Here is a 23,810-nt window from a genome sequence, read left to right on the forward strand (position 1 = left end):
CCCGGTGCCACCGCCCTGCCCCCGGTGCCACCTCTCGTCCCCACAGTCACCTCAAGCCCCCACTACACCATCCCCCTGCCCCCAGTGCCACCCTCTGCCCAGCGTCACTGCATGTCCCCAATGCCTCCTCATGCCCCCGCAGTCACTCCCTGCCCCGTCACTGCCCCCATAAACTGTCCCTGTCCCATCCCGTCCCCTGTCACCCCGTTTCACCCCCCCTTCACCTCCCCGTCTTCCCGTGTCACCCCCTCCCCTGTCAATGCCTGTCACCCCCCTCCCGTCACCTCCCCCGTTCCAAGCCACCCCCTGTCGCTCTGTCACCCTGTCACCTCCCCCTGTTCCCCCCGTCCCCCTGTCCCCCCCTGCCCTTGTCACCCGTGTCACCCCCTCTCTTGTCACCTCCCCCCGTGTCACTCTGTCCCCCTGTCACACCCTGTCCCCAGTGTCCGCCCTACCTGTGCCATCCCGTTCCCCTGTCACCCCGTTTCATCCCCCCATCACCTCCCCCTGTCCCCCCGTGTCACCCCCTGTCACCCCCCTCCCCCGTCACCTCCCCCGTTCCACGCCGTCCCCCTGTCACCCCATCACCCTCTTCCCGTCACCCCCCTCCCTCGTCACCTCTCCCTGTCCCATCCCGTCCCGCCGTCCCCCCGTATCACCCCCTCCCGTGTCACATCCCCCTGTCCCCCCTTGTCCTCGGTGTCCCCCTCCCTTGTCCCCCCCCGTCACCCCCGTCCCTTGGCCCCGCCCCCGCTCTTGGCCCCGCCCCTCCCCGTGCCGTTATCCCCCCCCATTTCGCGCATGCGCAGCAGTCGCAGAGAAGCCGTGCCCGGCGCCGGGCGGGGCGGGGCGGCTCCATCCGGGTCCTGCCCGGGCCGGGCGGTGCGGGCGGCGCGAGCCCCGGCGGGACAGCGCGGCGGCGGGTGAGTGCGGGGGGAGGGAGCCCCCTGGGGGGCCGGAGGACCGGGACCCCCCCGAGCGCCGCTGAGGGGGGCGGGGACCCCCCCGCGGGACCCCTCTGTGGGGTGAGACCTCTCCCTGTGCCTTGTTCTGGTGGGGAAGGGATCCCCCTCCATCCCCCCCTGTGGGCTGGGACCCCTCCCTGTGCCTTGTTCTGGTGGGGAAGGGCACCTCCTTTATCCCCTCTTTAGGCAGGACCCTCTCCCTGCACCCCTCTGTGGAGCAGGGTCCCTTCTCCATCCCCCCTGTGGGGTGGGACCTCTCCCTGTGCCGTGTTCTGTGGGGAAGGGACCCTTCTTCAGTCCCTCCGTGGGGCTGGGACCGCTCCAGTGCCTTGTTCTGTGGGGTTTGGTCCCTTCTCCGGCGCCCCTGTGGGTCCAGGATCTCTCCCTGTGCTTCATTCTGTGGGGAAGGGCACCTTCTCCGTCCTCTCTTTGGGCAGGTCCCTCTCTCTTTGCCTTGTTCTGTGGGACGGGCTCCTCCTCCAGCCCCCCTGTGGGGCCAGGACCCCTCCCTGAGCCTTGTTCTGAGGGGAAAGATCCCTTCTCTATGGGGTGGGACCCCTCCCTGTGCTTGTTCTGTGGGGCTGGGACCTCTCCCTGTGCCCTGTTCTGTGGGGAAGGGTCCCTCCTCCATCCCCTCTTTGGGCAGGACCCCTCTCCCTGTGCCTTGTCCTGTGTGGCTGTGATGTGTCCCAGTGCCTTTTTCTGTGGGGAAAGGTCCCTTCTCCATCCCCTCTGTGGGATGAGACCCCTCTCTGTGCCTTGTTCTGTGGGACAGGGCTACTCCTCCATTCCCCCTGTGGGGCAGCGGCAACCCTTCCTCATCAGGGGGTCAGGCTGCCCTCCCTCTCTGACCCATGGGACAGGGACCTCCATAGGGCAATGAAGCAGCCCCCATGTCCCTGCACACCCCTAAAGGGAGACCCTAAGGGGGTGTCTGGGCTGTGCCTTTGGGGTGTCTGATAGCACTACAGGGGTGCCATAAGGTCCCCTTTGTGGGGCAGAGGGGACAGCCCAGAGCAGGGGACAGCAGGGACTGGGCCGTGGTCTGGGACCACATCCCCCAGGAGGGGGCTGGGGTGGCACCAAGCAAAGGGACGTGTCCCCACCCATCCTGCCTGGAACCCCTGGATGAGGGGGAGCTCCCACCCCACGCTCTGCTCGGAGTCCCCGGGTCACCTCTGCTCCTGGTGAGCAGCTGGCTGGGAATCAGACACGTCCCTTTGCTTTCCCGGGGCCGAGACAGGACGCTGCGGGTTTCTTCAGCTTTAAAAAAAACAAACAAACAAACAAACGAAAAAAATAAAAAATAAAAAACCAACACCCAGAAATGGGAAAAGCTGCTTTTTTGGAGTTACACGGGGGCTGCTGTTCCTGCCGTGCCGGCACGTCCGTGCCCTCCCAGCGCCCGCCGCTTTGGCAGGGGACGTGCGTGGGTCGCTGGGGACTGAAAACCGACGGGTAAAAATGCACCTCCTGCGGTTTCGTGTGATATTTGTTTAGTTCAGCCTGGCTTTGTCTTTAGCCGGGGTGCGCGGCGGCGAGCACACACATGGGTCTGGTCGCCCCCCGAGCGGCGCCGGCTCCGTGGGATGTGCCAGCGTGTGTGTCCGGGGGTTGTTTCCACCACCCCCCCCCCCCTCCCGTGCACACCTTTGGCAGGAGGTTTGGATGACATCTTGCTCTGGCACGCTCCTCGCCTTTGATCTCTGGTTTCCTGCCATGGATAACGTGTTCGGCAACACGCGAGCCCGGCTCCGCAGCTGCCGGGGAGGGCGATGCGGGTGCCTCCTCGTCCCGGTTTTCCCCAGCTGACTCCTGCCTACAGCTCCCGGCTTTCCTTTGTCTCGGGTGCCGCCGGGACGGGCTCTCACAGCCCAAGGATGCTCTGAACGGAGCGAAGCCGAGCACAACCCCCCCTCCCATCCCTTTGTTTCCAGGCGTTTGCGGGCTCAGCTGGTTTTACGCGGCGTTTCGTGTGCCCAGGCAGATAAACCGACTACTCAATGTCTTTTTTTTTTGTTTGTTTGTTCTGAGTTATTTTGGGTGATTTTAGTTTGCAGGGAACATATCCCAGCTGCAGGCTGTGCCAGAGGGATGCAGCAGCTTCCTAGAACGGGGTGAATTCACCAGAAGTGTAAGTGGAACATCTCGTGGTTGTCCTCTGGTGTCCTCCCTGGGTGAGCAGAGCCATAAGCTCTCAGCACCACGCTAAAATCTGGGATCACCAGCCCTTTTCCTGGAGAACTTTGACCCCGGTTTGCATGACTGGGGCTTTGGGGGTGGTGAGCACAGGGGAAGGTGAACAAAATCCAAGTCCAGGCTCAGCCCTGATGGCTGAAATCAGCCTTTAATTTTTTTATCCTTCACTTGATAGAAATTAAAATACAGGTTTTAATATCATTATCATTATTTCTCAGGTTCCTATTGCAGTTTCATTTCCCTCAGGTGGTGGGTGTGATAGCAAAACCATCACCTGAATTTGTTTGAATGCTTTTTTATTTTTTATGACAGGTGTACACAAAGCACTTTGAGCGTGTCAAACAGCCCCTGAGTAAATCAGGTTGTTTGCTCTATTACTTTATTCATACAGGTTCGATGCTCCAGCTGATGCATCTGAAGTGCTGTGCCATCTGGAGCAAAAATTAAATACTAATTTGGCCCCTGGCCCGGAAAAATAACAACCCTGTGCCCCTGCTAAGAACTGGCAGTGGAAGGATAGAGCCCCTGACAGAAGAACTGCTTGGGGGCAATGTGGAAGGAGCCCAAAATGCACTAATTGAGGTATTTAAAACATATTAAAAAAGGGAAAACAATGCTCCCAGCCCTGTGTGCCGGAAGTGGGCAGGAGGGATGATGTGATCCCGTTACCAAGTCACGGGGCTGATGGCCACAGATGACATCCTGGTCCTGAGTGGGTGGTGGAGCTGCTGGAGGTGGGTGTGGTGGTGATCTTCCTCATCTCCCAGTCTTGCTGCTGAAGGAAACCCCTCCACCACCTCCCAGAGCTCTGCTTCACCACCTGCTCAGCTCAGGCTTGTGTGTTTTTATTCCCTGGTAAAAGTTTACACCATGGCTGTTGCATCCCGAGGATGGATTCCTTCTCCTCTCCAGCTGAGTTGGACACTCCAGGTCTGCTGGTTGGGTCACTGGCGTTGCTGTTTGGTCAAAGGCTGTTTCAGATTTGGGGGGGATGAGATGTGCATGTGGGTCAGCTGTGCTGGGACCTCTCACTTGTGCAGCCCAGGCTCAGATCCACTCAGCTCCAGGTGTGACCTGTGACGGACCAGCCGTGAAGGACACCTTGGGTTCAGCGTGCTCTGGATGTTCTGGGATCTGTCAGACCTTCAAACTGTGCCAAATGGAAATAAGAGGATGACTGCTGGTTGCTGCCACTGTTGTTGGCCAGAGGGTGGTCCTGGCCATGTCCTGGGGGACAGGCAGTGATGGGGAGGAGGAGAAGGAGAAGGATTCCACAGCGAGAAAGTGGCAGAGCTGCTCCAGACTGAAACTGAACCAACCCTGGAGATTCCACCCAAGAAGGACTGATTTCCAGCTGCTTACCTGGACTAAATGATGTGTGGGATGGTAGGACATCTGGCTTTGCTAAGAGGGCTTTTGTGCTTATGGACCATCTCTCCAGGTGTTTCCCCTTGGGTCACCCCTCTCAGCGACCTGCTGTCACCTTCACTTTGGCTGTGTGGCAGAAGATGTGCTGTGAGTGATTCACTCATAGCCATAAAACACCACATGTATGTGGAAGGGGTGGAGAGAGGCACAGCTGGTGTTCATCTCCTCCACTCCCACCATCACCACCTGGAACCTTCTGCCTTGGGATGACATGGCTGAGACAAGGTCCTCTCCCACTGGATCAGACTCCTGCTGGACAGTAAACCCAAGCAACTCCATCCCTTGGGCCATGGCAGGAGTTGCAGATTTTTCTGGTGGTCTTCAGCCACCTTGGAACATTGGTGTGGAAGCCTGGAGGGCATTTCTTTGGGCCTTGAAGCTCTCCTGGTCTCAGCTGTGGTTGGTGTGGCTGAACTGGGTTTGTTTGGTTTTGGTTCCTGCAATCATTTCTCCGAGTGTTGTTGACACAAGATAAGATTGATGGGCACGGACCAAACCTCCCCTGTTCCTGTTACCCTGGAAGCACTCAAGAGTCGGGCTGGGAGTGGCCAATCCTGCCCATGTCCCCACCCCGACTCGCTGACAGGGCTCTGAAGTGGCTTCAGTGATGATGTGATGTGGGGCTCATCTGCAAGTGAGCCCAGTCATCGCCTGAGCCTGGCAGGTGCCCTGGCTTGGGTGAGAAACGCCGGTGATCCCATGGAAAACGCGCTCCAGGAGAGGATCCAAACCCACATGGCTTCACCCCAACCACGGGCGGTGGTGATTTCCTTCCCGACTTTAGGAATGGGAAAGCCTCGGCATCTCCATGGGCAGCGTATTAATCCTCCGTGCCGGGACACAGCAGGACCCACCAGGGATGGAGCTGCATTTGGGTTTGGATGCCTTTCCCTGCTGGAGCAATATCATGGGCCATCCAAAGTGCTGTTTTTTCCTGCCTGTCTGGTTTGAATTTCGCCAAAGAGCAAAACCAAACCTGAACGGTTCCAGCCACACGTGGAGGGCTCCCATGTCCTGCTCACAAACGGATGGCAAGTGGAGATGAGCCCGGCCTAGCCTCGGTGCTCCAAGAGAAGTAAAAAGCCCCAGTGGCAAGGCATGGATGGGCAGCAGGGGCTCATGGACCAAATTAGCTGCAACCAGCTGCCTCAGCATAGCCAAAAGCTGACAGGTCTCGGGTTGCTCCGATGCTGGAACTAAAGCTGGATCAGCCTGGGGAAAAAGCGGGCAAGATGCTGAGAATCAGGAGGAGGAGCAAGGGCTGGGCTGTGGGAAGCCCAGGCAGGGAAGTCCTGCTTTTTTTGCTCCAGCTCTGGGACTGTGAATGTGAGAAGCAAGCAGGAATGGCTCCTCCAGGTTTATTTTGGCTTTTTTTTTTTGGTATGTGTGGGTTTACGTGACACCAGGGCTGCTGGCAACAGGTGGGATACCCCTGGCTCCAAGGGGGAAAAGGATCTTTGTGCTGGATAGTCCTGTTTGAGGGATTGTGTACTAGCCAGGTCCTTTGGTCTCCCTTCTCCATGGAGAGGGTATATGGAGATCCATGTGCAGCACAGACACAAGGGTCATCAATGTATTGGAAAACATGGAAGCGACTGAGAATGGTCTCATAGGAATTAGGACTTCCTCCCCAAAAAGGTGTTGGGATTGATAACCCAGCTGAAGTGCATCTGCACCAATGCCCACAGCATGGGCACCGACAGGAGGAGCTGGAAACCACTGGGCATCAGGAAAGCTGTGACACAGTTGCTGTCACAGAGACACGTGGGATTGACTCATACAATTGGATTGCTGCAATGGATGGGGATAGACTTTCCATTATTTACCAGCAGCCCTGGCTAACTGGGCAGGTCCCAGCTGACTGGAAGTGAGTAGATGTGACACTCTGCCACAGGAAGGGCTCTAAGGAGGATTTGGGGAACTACAAGGTTGTCAGTCTGGTGACAGGAGCAGATCACCCTGAGCCATCACGTACAGGACAACCAGGGGATCAGGCACAGCCAGCCTGGGTTTGGCACAGGCAGGTCCTGCCCGACCAACCTGATCTTCTATGACGAGGTGACCTGCTTGGTGGATGAGGGAGAGGCTGTGGGTGTGTCTACCTGGACTTTGGTAAAGCCTTTGACGCCACTGCTTTGTGGAAAGGGGCGTCCAGCCCTGCCACAGGCTGTCCAGGCCAGCGGTGAAGTCACCATCCCTGGAGGGGTTTAAAACCCGTGTGGACGTGACACCTGGGGACGTGGTTTAGTGGTGGCCTTAGCAGGGCTGGGTTAGCAGTTGGACTCGATGGCCTTGGAGGGCTTTTCCAACCTAAACGATTCCATGATTCTGTGATTTTATTATCCCCTCGGAGGATTAATCTCGCCTCTAATGCAGCTTTTCACTTGCAAAGCGCCTTAGGAGGAAACGGTGCCAGGAGAGCGTTTGGAGAGAGAAACCGAAAGTGCTGAGCAGGAAGGCAGCTGCCCTCCCCGTTCCAGCCGTGCCACTGTCGCTCTCTCTGCCTGTGGAATAACAGTGCTTTTCCCAGCTTCTTGGCTCACAGGAGTATTTCAGGGAAAATATAAGAGCTCCGTGGCCGTGCAGCTTCCCAGGACTGGGAGCAGGGAGTTTCAGCTCTCCAGTCGGACCGTTTGAATCCAGGAAGAGCAGCCTGGCAGGTAAGAAAGTGGGAAAAGCCGAATGCCCCATCCGAATTGGGTGGGAGGGAACGGAGTGTCCCACCTGACAACTTCCAACCTCAACAAATCCGCCTGACCGTCCTGCCTCCCTCCGACCGGGCTCTCGGAATTAAATCGCTGGCGTATCGTAAGGATCAAATTAAACTTCTCTGCACGCAGAGCTTTGTCTCGAGCAGGCAAATATTTCCGCGGCGCTTTAACGACTCTCGTTTTCCTATTGTTCCCTATAAAAACCCGTCGCCAGGCTGGGCTTCCCCCGGGGCGATTTCCTGGCTCAGTTCTAAACACAGCTGCCGGCTTGGGGTTTTTCTTTCGCTTTTCAGCTGAGAAGTGCCGGATTAAGACCCGACATCTTTCTCTCTTGGCGTGTGAGATAAAAGGCGATGCTTTTGGAGGCTGTGACAGTGGTGGCCATCCAAAGTGGGATGGGACTGTGCGACGCTGGGTGGTTTGGTGGCTGAATAAATCGGGATGAGCTGGAGCCCGTCTGCTGGAAGCTCTCATGGTTGGATGTCTGTCAGCTGAGCCCTTCACCCCGGTCTCGCTTGGCGTTCAGACCAAAACACCCTCACCATTGTGCTGAGCGTTGTTTGGGGGCGGCACTTTGGCAGGAAAAGCAGGAAAAATGGATCATTTCCTCGTCTGCTGCTTTGCCTGGGGGTGCTGAGTTGTCATGTGCTTCTGACGGCTCTTGGGGCTTCCTCTTTGTATCCTCCTCCTCTTCCTCCCGTCTCCTGCAGCATCATCCTGGAGCAACGAGTCAGGGAGGCGATGGGAAAGGGCTGGGATGAGTTGCAGCCAGGTGAGGGGGATGGAGCTGGAGACAAGCCTGGCATCAGGTGGTTTGTTCCAGCCTTGGATGCTAAAGCTGTGAGCAGGAATGTTGCAGGGAGTTAGGAATTGGGCTTCACGGGGATGGTGAGTGTTTTCCCAAAGCCAAGCGGGTATTGTCTGTGCCTAAGGACTAAAAGTGATATGGTACTCCATAAAAATGGGCTGGAGAAGAGGGATTCTGCTGCTGTCCTGTGAGGCACCTCCAAAAGGAGTGTTTTTAAGACAAGGTGATGAGTCCTGGTTTACACTGAGGTTGGAACTTGAATCTCTTTAAGTTTCTTTTTTGGATGGAATTTAAAAGAGGAAAGAAGGAAGCACTAACAAAAGTTTAGTTTCTTTCTTAGAAAACATCTGTTTTGTAACAAGAGTGGCTTTTCCTCACCAGGATCCTCTGAATCCTTTCTGTCTCCCTTAGGTTTGATCTGTCTCTGCTATTGATGTTCTAAACCAGAACATCCAACTTAGGAGCAAACCTAAGTTGGTCTCAAAACCCAGGTTGCATATTGCCCCCTTCATCTTCTAAATCAATTAATTTATTCTTCAGTATTATGAATTACTCATTTTGAGGGTAGCAGCAGATCCCAGACTGTTTCCATGAGGATGCTGAGTTGTATTTTCCCACCTTATCAACCTGAGTCCTTTCTGCAAAGCCATGCAGATGGATGCTGCTGCCAGGCTGGGCACAACTTAGGTTTTGTGTGAAATACCCAGTTTGCTGCTCAGAAATTTGCCCTCTTTTTTTCTTATCGTTAAAATAATGTTTTCCTAAGCCAGTGCAGAACAAGTCAGGAGTTTGAGGTGGGCTTTTTTTTAAGCTGGAGCATCATTCCCGTAAGATTGGACCTCAAAGATGGGTCATGATGCCCTGGCAGGTTGTTTGTCGGGATGGGATCCTTCCCTTAGGCTACTCTGGATGGGCTGACCAGGCTCGCCTTGGATGCCCACATCGCTCCAGACAACCCTCAGTGATGCTGTGCTGGAAATTCCCCTCTTCCACCCCAAAACCAGCCCCGATTTCTCCATGAGGCCTCGCTGTGTGGCAGCCGTCTCTGCGGGCTGCTCCCTGCTTTTGTTTACATCTGGTAGAAAACTTCTTAAATTTCCTGGCAAGGGAGTAATTCTAATCCCTTTCAATGAGATCAACGGATTAGTGTCTCAGATGCTTATAAAATTGTGAGGATTAGCCGAGCCTCCCCCCGTTTTCTTTCTACGCCACGTAACATCATCGCCGCCTTTCGGGAGGGGGATCTCGGTGCTGTTACCAGGAGCTGAACCAATTTCTGGGAGCCTCTGCGAATCAAAACGCTTAAACCCCAATGTCTTCATCCTCCCCCTCGCTCCCTCTGGATTTTTGTGCAATATTAGGGTGTTTTTCTCTTTTCTTCCAGCATCCCTGGCACCGAACCGCGGTAGCCGTTCGGCAGATACGTTGGGTTTGCGTGGCTTGGCTGCGTCGCGGCGCCCGTGCGGGTAAGTTGGGAGCTGAGCCCGAAGCTTTCCTCGGTAGAGACTTGCAAAATCACATCTCGAGAGGATCAGATCCCCAAAACGATGTTCTTTCATGAGGTTGCCCCTCATTTCAAAGGATTTGGGTTTTTGTGGTCCATCCCCGGAGGGGAGCGGCGCTTCTGGGCCGACGGGATGTTCTCACCCCGGCTTTTGGGAGCGGTGGGAGCGGGATGAAACTCCCCACACACCCACATTCTTGCATCCTCTTAATTACAACCTGTGCTGTCATTAGGAGTGATCCCTAAACCAGCTGGAAAGGAGGGAGGGTTTGGTTCAAACCCTGTTGCTCCGTGCCTTTCCCCTCAGGGTGTTTTTTCAACGCCGTCTCTCCCGGGTCGGTGGCTGCGCGGTCGCTTGACCTGTGTGAGCAAAGTGATCCCGGGCTGCCGAGTGGTGGGAGCTCCGAGCCAGGAATTCCTGGCCCTGGCCCAGTATAGTTTCAGAGGCGAGCTTTTAAATATATACAAAGACAAGCTCATAATTTCCACTCTACTAATGAGGCCACGGCGCTTTCATTGAAATGTGCCAATAGCTGCCGTGGTGGTATTTTAGCAGCCTTGTACTGTGAATCCAAATGTGATTTAACATGGCAGCCCCCACAGAGCAGAGGAAAACTGGCTTCTCCTGCTGAATTTCAATGATGCTGCTTGGCAGTGCTTCCCGAAAATCCCCTTGGTGGTGGGACCTCTCCTCGTGTTTCATCTCAACATGGCTTTTCCCCTTGATGAAGATGGGCAAGGGCAGGAAAGAGGTATAATAATATTTTAGAAAGGTAAAGTCTTTAAGACTGGGTTTAAAAGATGTGTGGCTGGTTGGTGCAAGGCAGCGGTTTAATAACCGGGCTGGCAGGAAATATCATTAAATCACAGTAAAAAAACCGAAGGTGAGGGCTCCCAGACATCATGTTCTCTCTTGACCTTTAAAAAGCCACTTGAAGCCGCCAGCCTGCTCGTTGCTAAGACCCCTCCTTAGTGCCACTCATATATTTTCCCTTCTAGGAGGCGATTCAGTGCCTGGGAATTTGTAGAGATCTGACTCTAAACTCTCACACGCCTGAAATTCCTACTGGTAGTTTTCAGCTTTGTAGCTTTGAAGTTGTTTTGAAAATCCTAGAATCATAGAATCGATTGGGTTGGAAAAGACCTCCGAGATCATCGAGTCCAACCCTTGGTCCAAATCCAGTCCATTTACTAGATCATGGCACTCAGTGCCACGTCCAATCTGCGTTTAAAAATCCCCAGGGATGGTGAATCCACCACCTCTCTGGGCAGCCCATTCCAATGCCTGATTACTCTCTCAGTAAAGAATTTTCTCCTGATATCCAAAAATATTTTCTCCTGATATCCAAAAATATTTAGCAGGTTTTGTTCGCTTGGTTGCAAGAAAAAGGTAAATTTTGAGTAACTTTCTCGAAAGTTGTTTGTTTTTCCCTTTTCGTTTCTAAACATCAGCAGCACAGCTGTAAATTGGTGTTTTGCTTATTGAGGGCTCAGTTTATGAGGACTCTTGTAAGAAGCAACGTCCTTGGGCAAAGGAGGGGTGGGAGTAGGTGATGCTGAAAATTCACACCTGGTTGTCCCATCACCTCCTGGTTACACTCCCCAGGGTGTGGGTGTGCCTGGATTTTATAATCATGGAATGGTTTGGGTTGGAAGGGACCTTAAAGACCACCCAGTCCCACCCCCTGCCAAGGGACCTGTCCAACCTGGCTTTGGACACTTCCAGGGATCCAGGGACAGCCACAGCTTCTCTGGGCACCCTGTGCCAGTACTTCATTGAGGTCCCTTGACTTTATACATCCCACTAAGGTCTGGCCACAATTTTGGGAAGAAGGACAATATCCCATGGCATCACACTCAGTGCTGAGACTCTGACAGAGGAGGAGATGCACATGTTGAGTTTGTGAGTGTTTCTCTCCAAGCACCTCACTTGGCTATGCAGGTCTGGCAGTGGAAAAGTTCCATTTTCCATTTCCAGCTAAGTTTTGAGGGGTTTGCCATCCTTGCACCCACCTTTCTTGTGCCAGTCCCGTAGAAGTGAAGCAGTTTGTGTCCTGTATCTGTGACTCCCAGGAGGTTTTTTTGCTGGACTCTATAAAGCATTGCAAAACCTTCCCAGTCTCTGTTAGCAGTGTAGAAGGAATGATAAAAAAAAAACATTCCCCTAAATCCCAGTACTTGGATTAAAACCAGGGAAGGACAGGCTGACTGTGCAGCTCATTTTTTGGAAGTATTAGGAAAAATTGCCAATGGCAGTGACGTGGCATTAGTGTGAATTCCCAGCAGGCTGAGTTTTGGGGTGGTTTAGGTTTTCCCAAAGGCTTTTTCAGGCTCTCAGCATTATGAAATACAAAGTGGCTGGATCAGCATGGGTTTTGGGGAATGGCTGTTCCGTGGGATTTTTTTTTTGTGACTTTTTCCCGGTATCCAGTCACCAGCTTTGTCACTCTTCCGCATCCAGCTCCTTCTTCTCCTTAGTTTTTACCACAAATATAAATGGGGCAATTGAAATGATCCGTGGAGAGCATTCCTGAGGACTGAAATCCAGGATCTGGGAGCAGACGGCAGCAGCATAAAGAGGAATTCTTCCCTCTCTGGCCTCATGCTGCTTTTCCACCACAAGGCTTTACAGCCATCTGGATCCCCTTTCAGATTATGCCCCCCCTCCCAAAAATCCATAACCTAGCAACCTTATTTAGTGTAAACGAGAGCATTATGCCTTCCTGCTTCCAAATTTGTGCTCGGCTCCTCCGACTGCCTTTGTGGGACGGCTGCTGTGATCCCATTGCCAGCACAGGGTGCCTGTCTCCAGCAGGATTTTGTAGGATTATTGAGTCCTGAGTGTTGCACTTATTATTTTTTCCCCATTAAAGGAGCTTGGAAAACAGAGGAGGAAAAGGGTTTCAGGAAGTTGTGTCGTCCATCTGCTTCTCGATATGAAAGAGTGGAGAGGGCAAGTTACTCTTTGGCTCCACAGAAAGTGATTGGCTTTGGTCCAGCCTTGAAGAGTTGATCAAAGTGGGATTTTTTTTCTTCCAGATGTGATATTTTGGGAGTCCCTGTTGCTTCCCCCAGCTCTGTGTCATCACCCGGGAATTTTCGAATTCCCTGGAGCGTTTTACACCAATTTCTCTGCTCTGACCCTTCAGCTACCTAGACTGAGTGTTTCTCATGGAGTTTCCAGCTTGCTTTCCCCAAGGATCCTCTTAACTGAGGAAAACTGCAAACCAGGAAGAGCAGCCACAAATGAAGGTGGAAGATTATTCCCACCAAATTAAGCAACAGGGACAAGGGAGCTGCAAAGGTGTGGTCTGAGGCTGCCCACCCCTGTGGTCATGTCTGTGCTCTCGTTGCTCTGCTTGGGCTAAAAGGCACCCAAATTTATTTAATAATAAGTTTTTTTATCATGGGATCCCATTACCATCAGTCCTTACAGGGAACCAGGGGCTGCTGCCTTCTCCTTTCACCCCGTGAGCACGAGCAGGATCGGGGGCAGGAGGAGGCAGCGGCACATCCCTTCCCACCACACTTTCGGGAGGAAGAGTGAGCTCAGCGGGTCGTGACGTTGGAGCCGCGTGCCGGGAAAAAGGGGGGAAAAAAGTAATTACAAATCCCCAGGGCCAAAGGGGAAAAATTCCTCCAGTGTTATTTCATCTCCGAGCAGCGAGTTGAGCCGTCCTGGGGCAGCCTGTGTGCGCCCTTCCGAGCGAGGAGCTGCGGGCTCTGCTTCACACCCTCCTGAGAAGTGACTTCCAGCTCCCATTTCTGATGGGAGCCCGAGCAGGGCTGTCCTCCAAACCCTGCTTCCCCCTCCTCCAGACAGGATTAAAAAGTGCCATTGATTTTTATTTTTTTTTTTTCTGTTTATTTTTGCCTGTTTTCCTGGAACTTGCAAAATCGGCCCTGAGCAAACCTCTGGTTTGCTTTTCCAACGGCTCTGGGAGAAAACTTGACTTTAAATTGGGTGATGGGAGCTGCAGCTGCCCCGTGTCTGCACGTTCCTCTGCCAATGGCAGTAAAAACATTTTCCCATTTAAAGGTTCTCTTCAGTCTTCAGGTTCTGGGATTGTTTGTGTGTTAAACTGCCCGGAATCAAAAGGACTTGCTGGAAATGGCAGTGGTACCAGTTGCGCCGCCGGGTGTCTCTTTCCTTAGAAAGACTTCCCTATTCTTTTCCAGTGGCTGATTGCTTTGGCACATTGTCACATCACTCTGTGTCCCCTGCCCAAAGGCAGTGGAGAGGGTTAAGGCTTTGTGTTTGGTGTCAGCCAGCCAGGGAATGCAGCCAGGAAATTTCCTGATTCTCGTTCAAAAAAAGCATCGGATCCGCTCTTGGGGAGAAGGGATCAAAAGTCCGAAGCGATTTGTGGTTGGAGGTCGGTTTGGTCTCTTGCTTGTCCAGGCACACACAACAAAACCCCACCCCCAGACCTGCACACGGCCAAAATGGGTGAAACAAACAGGTTTTTGTTCCATTTGACGCCCAAAAATTGTTTCTGTTGCTGCTGGTGGTGCTGCATCGCCCCATCCGAGCTTTGCTGGATGTCTGCACGACTCTGCCTGTGATGTGAGGGACTTGTTGGGATGCTCCCCCTTCCCAGCAGATTAATCCCACTAATCATTAACACTGCCAAGCCCTGTGCCATCGCTCACGCTCCTCCTCCACTCACTGCCAGATGTTTGGAATGAAGGATGTGGGTCAGGTTGGATGCTCGGAGCTGGCGCTGGATGCAGCACCATCCCCACACTACCATCACAGCTCTATAAAATCACATGCCAAGAGTGTTTGCTTTCCCCTCGCTCTTAATCCGATTGTTCCCTGGTTTGGGACAGCAAAGGCAATCGCTCCCACCTGGAGCACTGAGATTTCCCCTTGCTCCATCCCGGGAAAAGGCAGTGCAGCTGCGTGGCACCTCTGGGGCGACAGCGGTGCTGGTTCGGGGCTGGCTCTGCAGCTGCCTGTGATTTTCCCATCGCTGCGGATCCTGGCACTGGACCAGCTCCAGAGACGGAGCTGAAGGAAATTCCTTCCAGCTGCTTGAGGTCAGGGCTTCGCTTTGCTTTTGGGGTTCACGAGGGGGATTTTTTTTTGCCTGCGAGTTAAACGCAGGCGTCTCTGGCCGCTGCTTCTTAACACCTGGAAAAATCCTTTTCTTTTAAATATTATCCTGCTACTCATAGCCATTAAATAACCTTCCTGTTGTGGAATCATTCCATGGAAGAATACACCGCTCTGCAGCGCAACTTGGGCTGTTTCAGAGAGGTCTTGTCAGCTGCTCCCAGTTTAACTTTCAACCGAGTTAATAAGGCTTTTGGTTAAACCTGTCTGAAACACGTTGCGAAACGCCTTTGAAACTTGAGACGCTGTTCACGCCCGCTTGAAATCTTTCCCATCGATAAAATGATTCAACCTGGAGTTTGGCCACAGCTTAGCATTGGCTCTTCCCTGAGATTCGTGATTTCAGACCTGCCTGTGTCTGGCTCTGCTGTGTTTTTAAAGCTCAGTGTTTCCTGGAGATGGGTTGGCCTCGCCAGCCTGGCCGATGGGATGCTGCTCAGACCAACAGCTTCATCCAGTTTCCCCAGTTAATGGCTGAGGAGATCCAGTCTGAGTTTGCTTTGAATCCCTGCAGAGAAAGCTGTTTTTCTTGAAAACATAACTTAAATCCTTCTAAAAATGGGGTTTTGTTCACAGCAGCAGAGGGAGAAGCCACCCCTCCACCCTGTGCATGGGCTGTATTTAGGCATGATGATGCACAGCACTTGCCTGGCCCCTTTGTGCTCTAATATTATAAATAAATAATAATAAAACTTTCAAAAAGAGGACGAGCAGCTCCTTTTAATAAGTAAAACCCCGAGAAGGAGCACACAGTTCAAATCCATGTGGCAAAGCAGCAGGAAAGCAAAAATCTGCGGTTTTCAGCCCATGGGTGATGCTCATGGCATCACCTACAGCAGCATCCCTGGTGTCACCCTCCCTGCTCAGGGATTCTGCCTCACTCCCCTCCTCCCTGCCTCAGTGTCTCTACCTGTGAGAAGATAGTTGCCTCCCTCATTAATCCCTCTGCCATCTCCGAGGGACGCTCTGGGTGAGAGGTTGGCCCGGTGCATTAAGTGCCTGCTCTGGCTCTAATGGGGATTAATTTGGCTTCTGGAGGTTTGCCTTTAACACCCAAGGTGTAATCAAAGGGCGAGCTCAGGCTGACCTGTAACACTCCCTTCCTGGCTGCTCGATAGCCCATTAACCACAACCTGGCTTTTAATTAAAGCCCAGATTTGTCCTTGCTGGAGAAACTCGGACGTGCTTGGCCCCACATGGCTGAGACATTGGAGGGTTGGAAGGAAGGAGACGTGGAGCTCGGGTTGTTCTTCCTTGTGGCATTGCCCCCTCTGGCTCTCTGCATCCCAGCACACTTGTTCCTTGTTATGCTCTATATGCTACAGAATCACAGAATCATGGAATGGTTTGGGTTGGAAGGGACCGTAAAGACCATGTTGTTCCAACCCCCTGCCATGGGCAGGGACACCTTCCACTAGCCCAGGTTGCTCCAAGCCCCATCCAACCCGGCCTTGAACACTTCCAGGGATGGGACCAGCCACAGCTTCTCTGGGAAACCTCTGCCAGTGCCCCTTTCCTATATGCAGCTTGTGCCCCCCATTGTGGGGGATGCAGGGACCTCCTGGGGGCCGTGGGTGCCCCACAAGCATCATCTCCCCGCTCTGAGATTCCTTGGCCATGGAGAGAGCAACAGGGAGGCTTTTGTTCTGCACCAGAAACTTCTCATCCTTCTTTATGCCTCCTTTTTTATTTCTTTTGGCTGCTCTCTCACAAATCTGAAGCAGATTAAAATACAGTTCCTCCCCCCCACACTCGCCTTAAAAAAACCCAACCCCAAAGCTTGGCTGCTTGGAATCATCAGATTTCACTGGAGTCTTTTAAAGTTAACAGTTTCCTGGATCCTGGGCAGGATAACTGATTTTCCCCCTTTAACCTCTGTGTTTTTTGCTGTAACATTTCTCAGCTGTTGCAGCAGGAGGGAGGGAGGGAGAACCAGGGCAGCTCCGATGTGGAGAAGGTTATTCCATGTGGGTGTTGGATGAATCTGGTGTGGGACTCTCTGGACTTGCACCGTGGGGGACTGAAGGGTTGTCCTGGGAGGCTGAGCCCCCACGGCATGGCCGGCAGGTAGGTCATGGCTGCATCGGTGATGTCCCTTTGAGACAGAGTGTTTGGGAAGTGGTTCCATTGGAAGGAGAGAGTAGGATGCTGGGAGTGGGTCGGAGCTCCGTTTCTGCCAACTGTTTATTTGCCAAGGGCTGTGATGGTTTTGGGGACTGGTACAAGAGCGGCACAGCTCAGGTGCACGCAACCGTCCGGAATTTTTCAGGCTTCCTGGGATTTGCTGCCCTAAATGCAGCCTGGATCCTCCTTGCCCACCGCCTCTGCCGTGGAATCTCCTGGTGGAATTGCTGAGCCAAAACCCTGGCTCTGATCAGAAGAGCATCAGAAGTTAAAGGAGTTGTAAAGGAGAGAAAAATGATAGTCCTGCGCCGGTTGGTTTTGTTGCCTCTTTTCCAAGAGTGGTCTCTCCTTCCTTGAAAAAAAACCATCCGGAACTTTCCCAGATGGAGGACGTTTCTCCAGGGTTGTTGAGGGGCTGGAGGCGGCCAACCTTGGCTGATGCCGGTGATTATCAGCACGAGCCCCAGGGCGAGGTGGGGCAGCCAGAGCCTCGTCCTGCAGACACATCCTCGTGCTCTGAGCGTGACCGAGGGGAGTCCCTGAACCGTCCAAAGACCCCTTTGACCCAGGAAACAGAGCGGGGCTGAGAACCAAACCCAGCCCCGCTCCGCTCCGCCGAGCTGCGTGTTAACTCCGCCGGAGCCGGGAACAAAGGTTTTGGGGGCTGGTTTGGGCTTTTTTTTAAAATTTATTTGCAAAGCAAACCAGCTCAGCGGAGCGGAACAAGCGTCGCTGGAGGAGCGGGAGCTGCCGGGTGGTTGCCGGGCTATAAAATCCCATCCCCACCGGCGCTGGCAGGGGGATGTGCCGGCTCCCCGAGCTCTTGCGGCGTTTCCACGTTGGCCGGGAGAGGTTCTGAACATGCGTGTTGGTCTCTGGAGGCTTTAATCAAATCCAGGCTCTACCAGAAGTCTCCTCGAAACTTCCAGCGAGCTGAGGAAACTGAAAGCAGCCGGAGCGAGGAGGCTCCCGGGCGGGTGTTCGGTGCCTGTGGGAATGCTGCCTGTGGTGAGGGGATAGAGCCCGTGGGGCAACCGGGATGAAAGGTGAGTCTAGACCTGGAGATTATGATGGGAAGACAGAGGAAAGCCCAAAGGGTTCGGCAAAAAAGAGACCTCAAGGGGAAAAAGAGCTTCAGGAGTGAGGATGCTGCTTGAAGGGACACTCAGAGGACACACATTGATTTCGGAGCGTCGCTCCCTGGCGTGTTTGGGTTGAGATCCTGCGTTTTCCCCATTGTCTTCTCACCCCGTGCAAAGCGAGGAGCTGTGCAATTGCTGCGCCGTCGAAAACTCCCCGCTCCAGGGGAGGCTTTTGTTATCCCTCGGTGATTTTATTTGGCAAACAGCGTTCAGACTGCAGGTACTTTCCTTGCTTGTTGCCAAACTTCATCGCCTGCCGCGTCCAGCCCTCTCCCGTGGGCAGAAGGGAAAACAAGGTGTATTTTGTTACTTCCTTTTCTGAGCTGGGGGCGGGGGAACTCTGTGCCTGGCCAGCGACGGTTGGGCTCATCCGAGGGCGAACGGCTCGGAGAGAACGATGGAAAGATAAGGAATAATAAATAAGTGCAATTAAAATCCTGGGGGGGAAGGGGGGGGGAGATGATACACCTCAGTCGTTATCCCAGGCAGCTGCTCGGGGTTTAGCCGGGGCTCTCCGAGGGGAGGGAGGTTCTGGTCACGCGTCCCAGGCGTGGTACGTGACAGCCAAAATCGCCGCGCCTTCCTCTTGGCCGCCGCTGCCTCGGGGTTTTCCTGGGGGGGTTGTGCTGGGGAGTTAAAGCTGAAACCTGCAAAAATGCTCTTGAAACCACCAAACCCGGATCTCACACGGGAAAACAAACAAAGCCTCTTTTGCAGACTCCGTGGTCTCCCTGTGATTTCGCTCGGCGGTGCTGCTGTGTGGCCTGGGAATGTCCGTGTCCTCTCCCTTCTGCTGGTGATGCACTGCATGCCAGACCCTCAGTGGTTTTGGAGGGGGGATTCTAAGGGATGAGGAATCGGTCTTGGAAACTGCTGGAGGGGAAAGGAAGGAAAAACTGCCTTGCTCCAAGGCTTTCTGGCTGCTTTCAGTGTTTTTACCCCGTTACTGAGGGGTTTGAGGGACACTAGGGTTGCTTGGATGCAATTCCCAGCCATCCATCTGATGCAGCCTTTAACTGGAAGGGTGACATGTGTAAGGAAAATAGCGGGAGGAGAAGCTCACAGCGGGAGAGGGAAAATCCCAGCCCTGGCTGATCCAGCCCTCTTTGTTTTCAGGTTTACCAAGCTGGGGGCTCAGTTTTGGGCAAGGGTGGCTTCAGCTCAGAGGGGGACGAGTGAGAAGTCACCTTCTTCCCCCTCCGCCTCCCTTTGGAGGGACTGCTGGTCTCCAGAGTGCATCCTGAAGGAGCCTCACATCCATGTGTTTTCTTCCTGTCTCCACAGCCTACCCATGAGCTCGGACTTCCAGCATTACAGTTTCAGGATGCCGAACATCGGGTTCCAGAACCTTCCTCTCAACATATACATCGTGGTTTTCGGCACGGCCATCTTCGTCTTCATCCTCAGTTTGCTCTTCTGTTGCTACTTGATCAGGTAAGGGAAGGTTGTAAGAGGAGTGTTCCCCAAGAGCTTCCCTGGTTCTGAGCCTGCCACTGATCCCTCTCCATCCCAAGAAGAGGGTGGCGTCATCTTATCTCCCCGTGAACCTGACGCCCCTCGAGGCAGTCACATTATCCACTTAAAAAATCCAGGAGACGCACGTGTGCTCAAGCAGGCATGGAATCAAAAACCCTGGGAAGGGGCATTTTACGGTCCCTGCTTTCTGCTCAGTGTTTCAACACGTTTGCCTCTCTAATGAGTAACTCGTGTCCCATGTGCTTAAGGAATGTTTAATACCTGCTCCGTTGGTTATGGGACACAAATTGCTCCTTCAACAGCGCAGTTTGGAGATTAATGATGCAGAGTTGATGTGTTAATCTGAGCGATGGGGAGCGGGACGGGAGGGCCAAAGGTTGTTCCAGTTTGGGGCTTATTTTAATTATTTTATGAGCCGTTGGGGAGATTGTCAGGCTGCTAATTGAGAGGAGAAAACTCTTCCTGCCAGAGGGAAAACAAAAGCCAAGTGGGGAAAAGTGCAGTGCCTGGGGATTGAGGTGGTGATGGGGGCGAGGTGTGCTGAGAACCCGGGATGGGGGGCTGGCTGCACCTCTCCCTGTGGCTGGGAGCAGAGGGCATCACTGCCAGCAGTGGCAGCCAAAATCCTGTGTGCCCAGAGCTCTCCTCTCCAGCTTTTCCATGCCCTTTCCCTTCCCTCTGGCTTTTCAGCTGGCCCCAGCTCCCTGCTTGTCATACATCCATTGCATCCCCTCCCTCTGTCCCCATAAGACAGATTCCCAGTCTCTCCTTGCACCATGGAGCCTTGCTCACAGCAGCCATTCCCACCACGTTTTCTATACAGAAGGTGCTAAAAATATTTTGTCCTGCTTTCGTAGACCTGGGAAGAGAGATTTCCATGTCACCTTCTAAATACTTGATAATTTCCACCCATTTTCAGCTCTGTACAAAGCAAAACCTCATAAAACATGCAGATGAGCCCAGAGTCAAGTTTACCCAGGGGTGATTTGGGCTGCATGGGCATTGTATCTTAATTTTTTCCCCATGATTATGCACAAGGAAAAGGTGTTTTAAGGTGCAGCACATCTGTCCCTCCCGGTAGACAAGGTGGTTGTTCACATTAACATCACAGTGCTCCATGTTAACAAGGTCTGTGCTGGGATTTGCATCCAGTGTTTGCATTTTAACTGGGACACCAGTGGGAGGGGATGCAAAATAAAAAAAATAGACCAAAGGTGTTCAGGAAGGCTCAGGTGGAGCTTGAATCCATACGGCTCGCTTGGAAAATGAAGTGGTGCTTTGGGCTTTGAGAGTATTTTCCTGGGCACCAGGTCTCGCTGGGTGTGTTCTTGCCCCAAAGAAGGAATAACAAGGAGTAATGTCTGGAAGGTCAAGCCAGAAAATCTTTAAATATAGAAGTTGGAGGCGTGTTGTAAGAGAGAGGGTGAGTAACCGGTGGAAGGAGCCAGCAAGGAAGTGGCAAGTCCTGTGTCTCTTCACGTCTTTAAATCAAGACCGAGGACCTTTCTGGACGAGACATTTTGGCTCCCGTTCCCGAGGTGCTATTTAGCGACTTATGATAGATGGGAGGCTGGATTAGATCATCCAGTGATCCCTTTATAGCCTGAAACTCTGTAGAGACTCTACAAATGGCTCTTCAGACCTCCTCCCTCAGCTCTTCTATTGGCAAAACAGAACCAAAACAGGATCCTGCAGCCCCTGTTTTGGAGGGTTTTGCCGTGCCGTGGGTTTTAGCTGTGCCAGTGTCCCAGGAGCATCCGCCTCCACGGAAGCTGCTGTGTAATCACAGCTTGTGAGGGATACAAAATGAGCTTTGGTGGGGTTTGGGGAGCCTTGTGGGTGGAGAGCAGGATGAGGACCACCCACCTGCAAGGGCAGAGAGACCAACCCAGGCAGAGGGCCAGGACGATCCCCTCAGGAGCTCCACTTGTATCCATAGGGGTTATTGCAGATAACAGCACCCCCATAGATGCAGAGTCAACACAGCCTATCCCCTCCCTCTCCCTGCTTTCCCGTGACTCCACATCTGCAAATATTTGGCAAATACCAAGTGAGGCTCGTGACACCACCCTGGTTCTCATGGCCTGCTCTGAATCAGAGCATCCTGTGCAGCTCTCCTCTGCGTCCATGGAAAAGCCAGTGTCTGGTGTATTCACCCCAAATCCAGAGCCGAGGCCTTAAATAAAGGATGTGCCAGGGGAGGAGAGAACATGGGCTGTGCTTCTCAGCTGTGTCAATGCAGAACACGCTGCCAGCTCCAAAGGGAGGAAAAGTGGCATTTTTAGTTAATTGGATTGGCTCAAAAAAGAGTCTTATAGGGATTTCAGCACAAAGCACAGCAAAGGTCATCGTTACCTGTACACTGTCCAGGTGAATCTCGAGCTCTTCTGCTGCTGCAAACCACTCAGGCTGAAGCTGGGGTCCCTCATGGCTGCTGCCTCTGCTTGGAAAAATTACAGATAAAAAAGGGAAGAACAAGGAAATTAAATTTTGCAGGTGGCTGGTTGTGTCTGATCTCTGCTGAATTAATGGAAGTGATAAAATCGTGTTGCCTTTGGTCCCATAAAACCCAGTCCAGAAGGATACTGAGCCGAGCAATGCCATGCTTCACCCTGAGTGAAGGCTGCAGCATCCTCTCTCCATGCTTTCTGCAGGATCATGTGGGGCTCAGCCCAGCCCAGCCTAGGGCAGCTCAAAGTCTCCAGGAGGTGCAGGGAACACAGCCCCTAAAAAGCCCATTTTTTGTGGGGCTGTTTCCTTCTGCATTCAGACCCACCAGGATCCAATGCTGGTGTTATGTCCAGAGAAGGGAACAGAGCTGGGGAAGGGTCTGGAGCACCAGGAGCGGCTGAGGGAGCTGGGGGGGGCTCAGCCTGGAGAAAAGGAGGCTCAGGGGGGACTTTCTGGCTCTGCAATTCCTTGACAGGAGGGAGGAATGGGGGGGGTCAAGCTCTGCTCCCAGGGAACAAGGGACAGGAGGAGAGGAAACAGCCTCAAGTTGTGCCAGAGGAGGTTCAGGTTGGATATTGGGAAAATTTCTCCATGGAGAGGGTTGTCCAGCCCTGGCACAGCTGCCCAGGGCAGTGTTGGAGTCCCCATCCCTGGAGGGATTTAAAATCCCTGTGGATGTGACACTTGGGGACATGGGTCAGTGGTGGCCTTGACAGTGCTGGGGGAATGGTTGGACTTGATGGTTTTGGAGGGCTTTTCCAACTTAAATGATTCTGTGATTCCATGAAGAGTCCAAGGAGCCCAACTGGGTTGGGAACAGCGACAGTGATGGGGCAAAGAGTCAGTGCCTGCCTTTCTATTCCTTCTACTGTGGAGCATGAAATAAGCAGATCTTGGAGGTAAATCTGCAAAAAGTGTTCCCTCTGCATTTTATTCCTGTAGTCGTTCCCTTGCTATAGGCGATTCAGTGCCCCAGAGGAGCAGGGCACTCCCCTTCCTGCGGGCAGACATCCCAAAGCCCCGGAGAGGTGGATATTAAATTGGGGGCTGGGTGACGGCGCGCACACGATCCGCAGCCGCGCGCTGTGTGGTCCCTTATCTCGGGCAGACATCTGCCAGAAATTCCTCCGGAGTCACAGCGCTTGACACGAGATGGATGGAGCCCTGGGCCTGCCAGGATCCGGGGTCTCCTTACGACAGCTGCACCAGGCCTGACCAGGATCCATCTGGCTCTGGATCCTGGCTTTGAGAGGGAAGTGTGGAGGAGCGGACAGAGCTCGCACGCTCCGGCACCAGATGTGCTCGTGCTGCTCCCCATAACCTCCAGGGAGGGATTTTTTGGGAAAAACTCCCTGTCTAGCTCAGCACCAACCCTTGGCATCGTAGCGCCTGTGCTGACAGCCCGGAGCTGCGCAGATCCAGGGCCAGGTGGCTCCTCCTTCCCCATTGCTGATCCAGATACTCCAGTGGCTTTGGCTCACCAAATCCTTGGTGGCCAAGGATCCGTCAGGCGGGTGTTTCTTCCCATTCCGGGAGAGTTTTCCCGTTGTATGTGGTCTGCAGCCGCACGCCGAGCCTCTCTCCATCTGTGTTTCATAACCGCTTTCCCAGCCACCGGATCCCTGCGGATTGGGCCGGTTTCATCCTGTTTTCTCTATTGTTCCTGCATCTTCTGCTCATGTTTCTGCTCGGGGTCACTGGCGGAGGGATGCGACCCCGGCCTCCTCCTCCTCCTCCTCCTCCCCTTCCCTGCCTGCTGCAGTGTTTTTCGTGGTTCTGCAGGAAGGTTCCTGCCAGGCAGCACTGTTGGAGCAGGAGGAATGGCTCCCCGTAAAATTTGGGACTCAGGAGCCAACTTTCCCCATCTCTCTCTGCAGCATTAA

At 53.4% G+C, this 23,810-nt stretch overlaps 1 protein-coding gene across 12 annotated transcripts in view; it reads left to right on the forward strand.

The window, feature by feature from the left end:
* The first annotated feature begins 858 nt into the window (after positions 1-858).
* Positions 859-23,810, forward strand: part of RNF24 (ring finger protein 24) — a 30,253-nt gene continuing 7,301 nt past the window's right edge. The window contains exons 1-5 of one of the 12 annotated variants that reach the window (XM_027660496.1): positions 898-923; positions 3,019-3,099; positions 9,496-9,577; positions 16,638-16,801; positions 19,285-19,434. In XM_027660496.1, the coding sequence (XP_027516297.1) occupies positions 16,713-16,801; positions 19,285-19,434 (239 nt within the window). In that variant the 5' untranslated portion in view covers positions 898-923; positions 3,019-3,099; positions 9,496-9,577; positions 16,638-16,712. Of the gene's footprint in view, positions 924-951; positions 1,026-3,018; positions 3,100-3,555; positions 3,747-7,119; positions 7,253-9,495; positions 9,578-16,637; positions 16,802-17,003; positions 17,905-18,234; positions 18,406-19,282; positions 19,435-23,810 lie in introns of those variants that run through there. The other 11 variants (XM_027660497.1, XM_027660498.1, XM_027660499.1 and 8 more) reach the window with 11 other exon arrangements.

The sequence above is a fragment of the Corapipo altera genome, unplaced genomic scaffold (assembly GCF_003945725.1).
Source record: "Corapipo altera isolate COAL_440 unplaced genomic scaffold, ASM394572v1 295, whole genome shotgun sequence".
Taxonomy (NCBI): Eukaryota; Metazoa; Chordata; class Aves; order Passeriformes; family Pipridae; genus Corapipo; species Corapipo altera.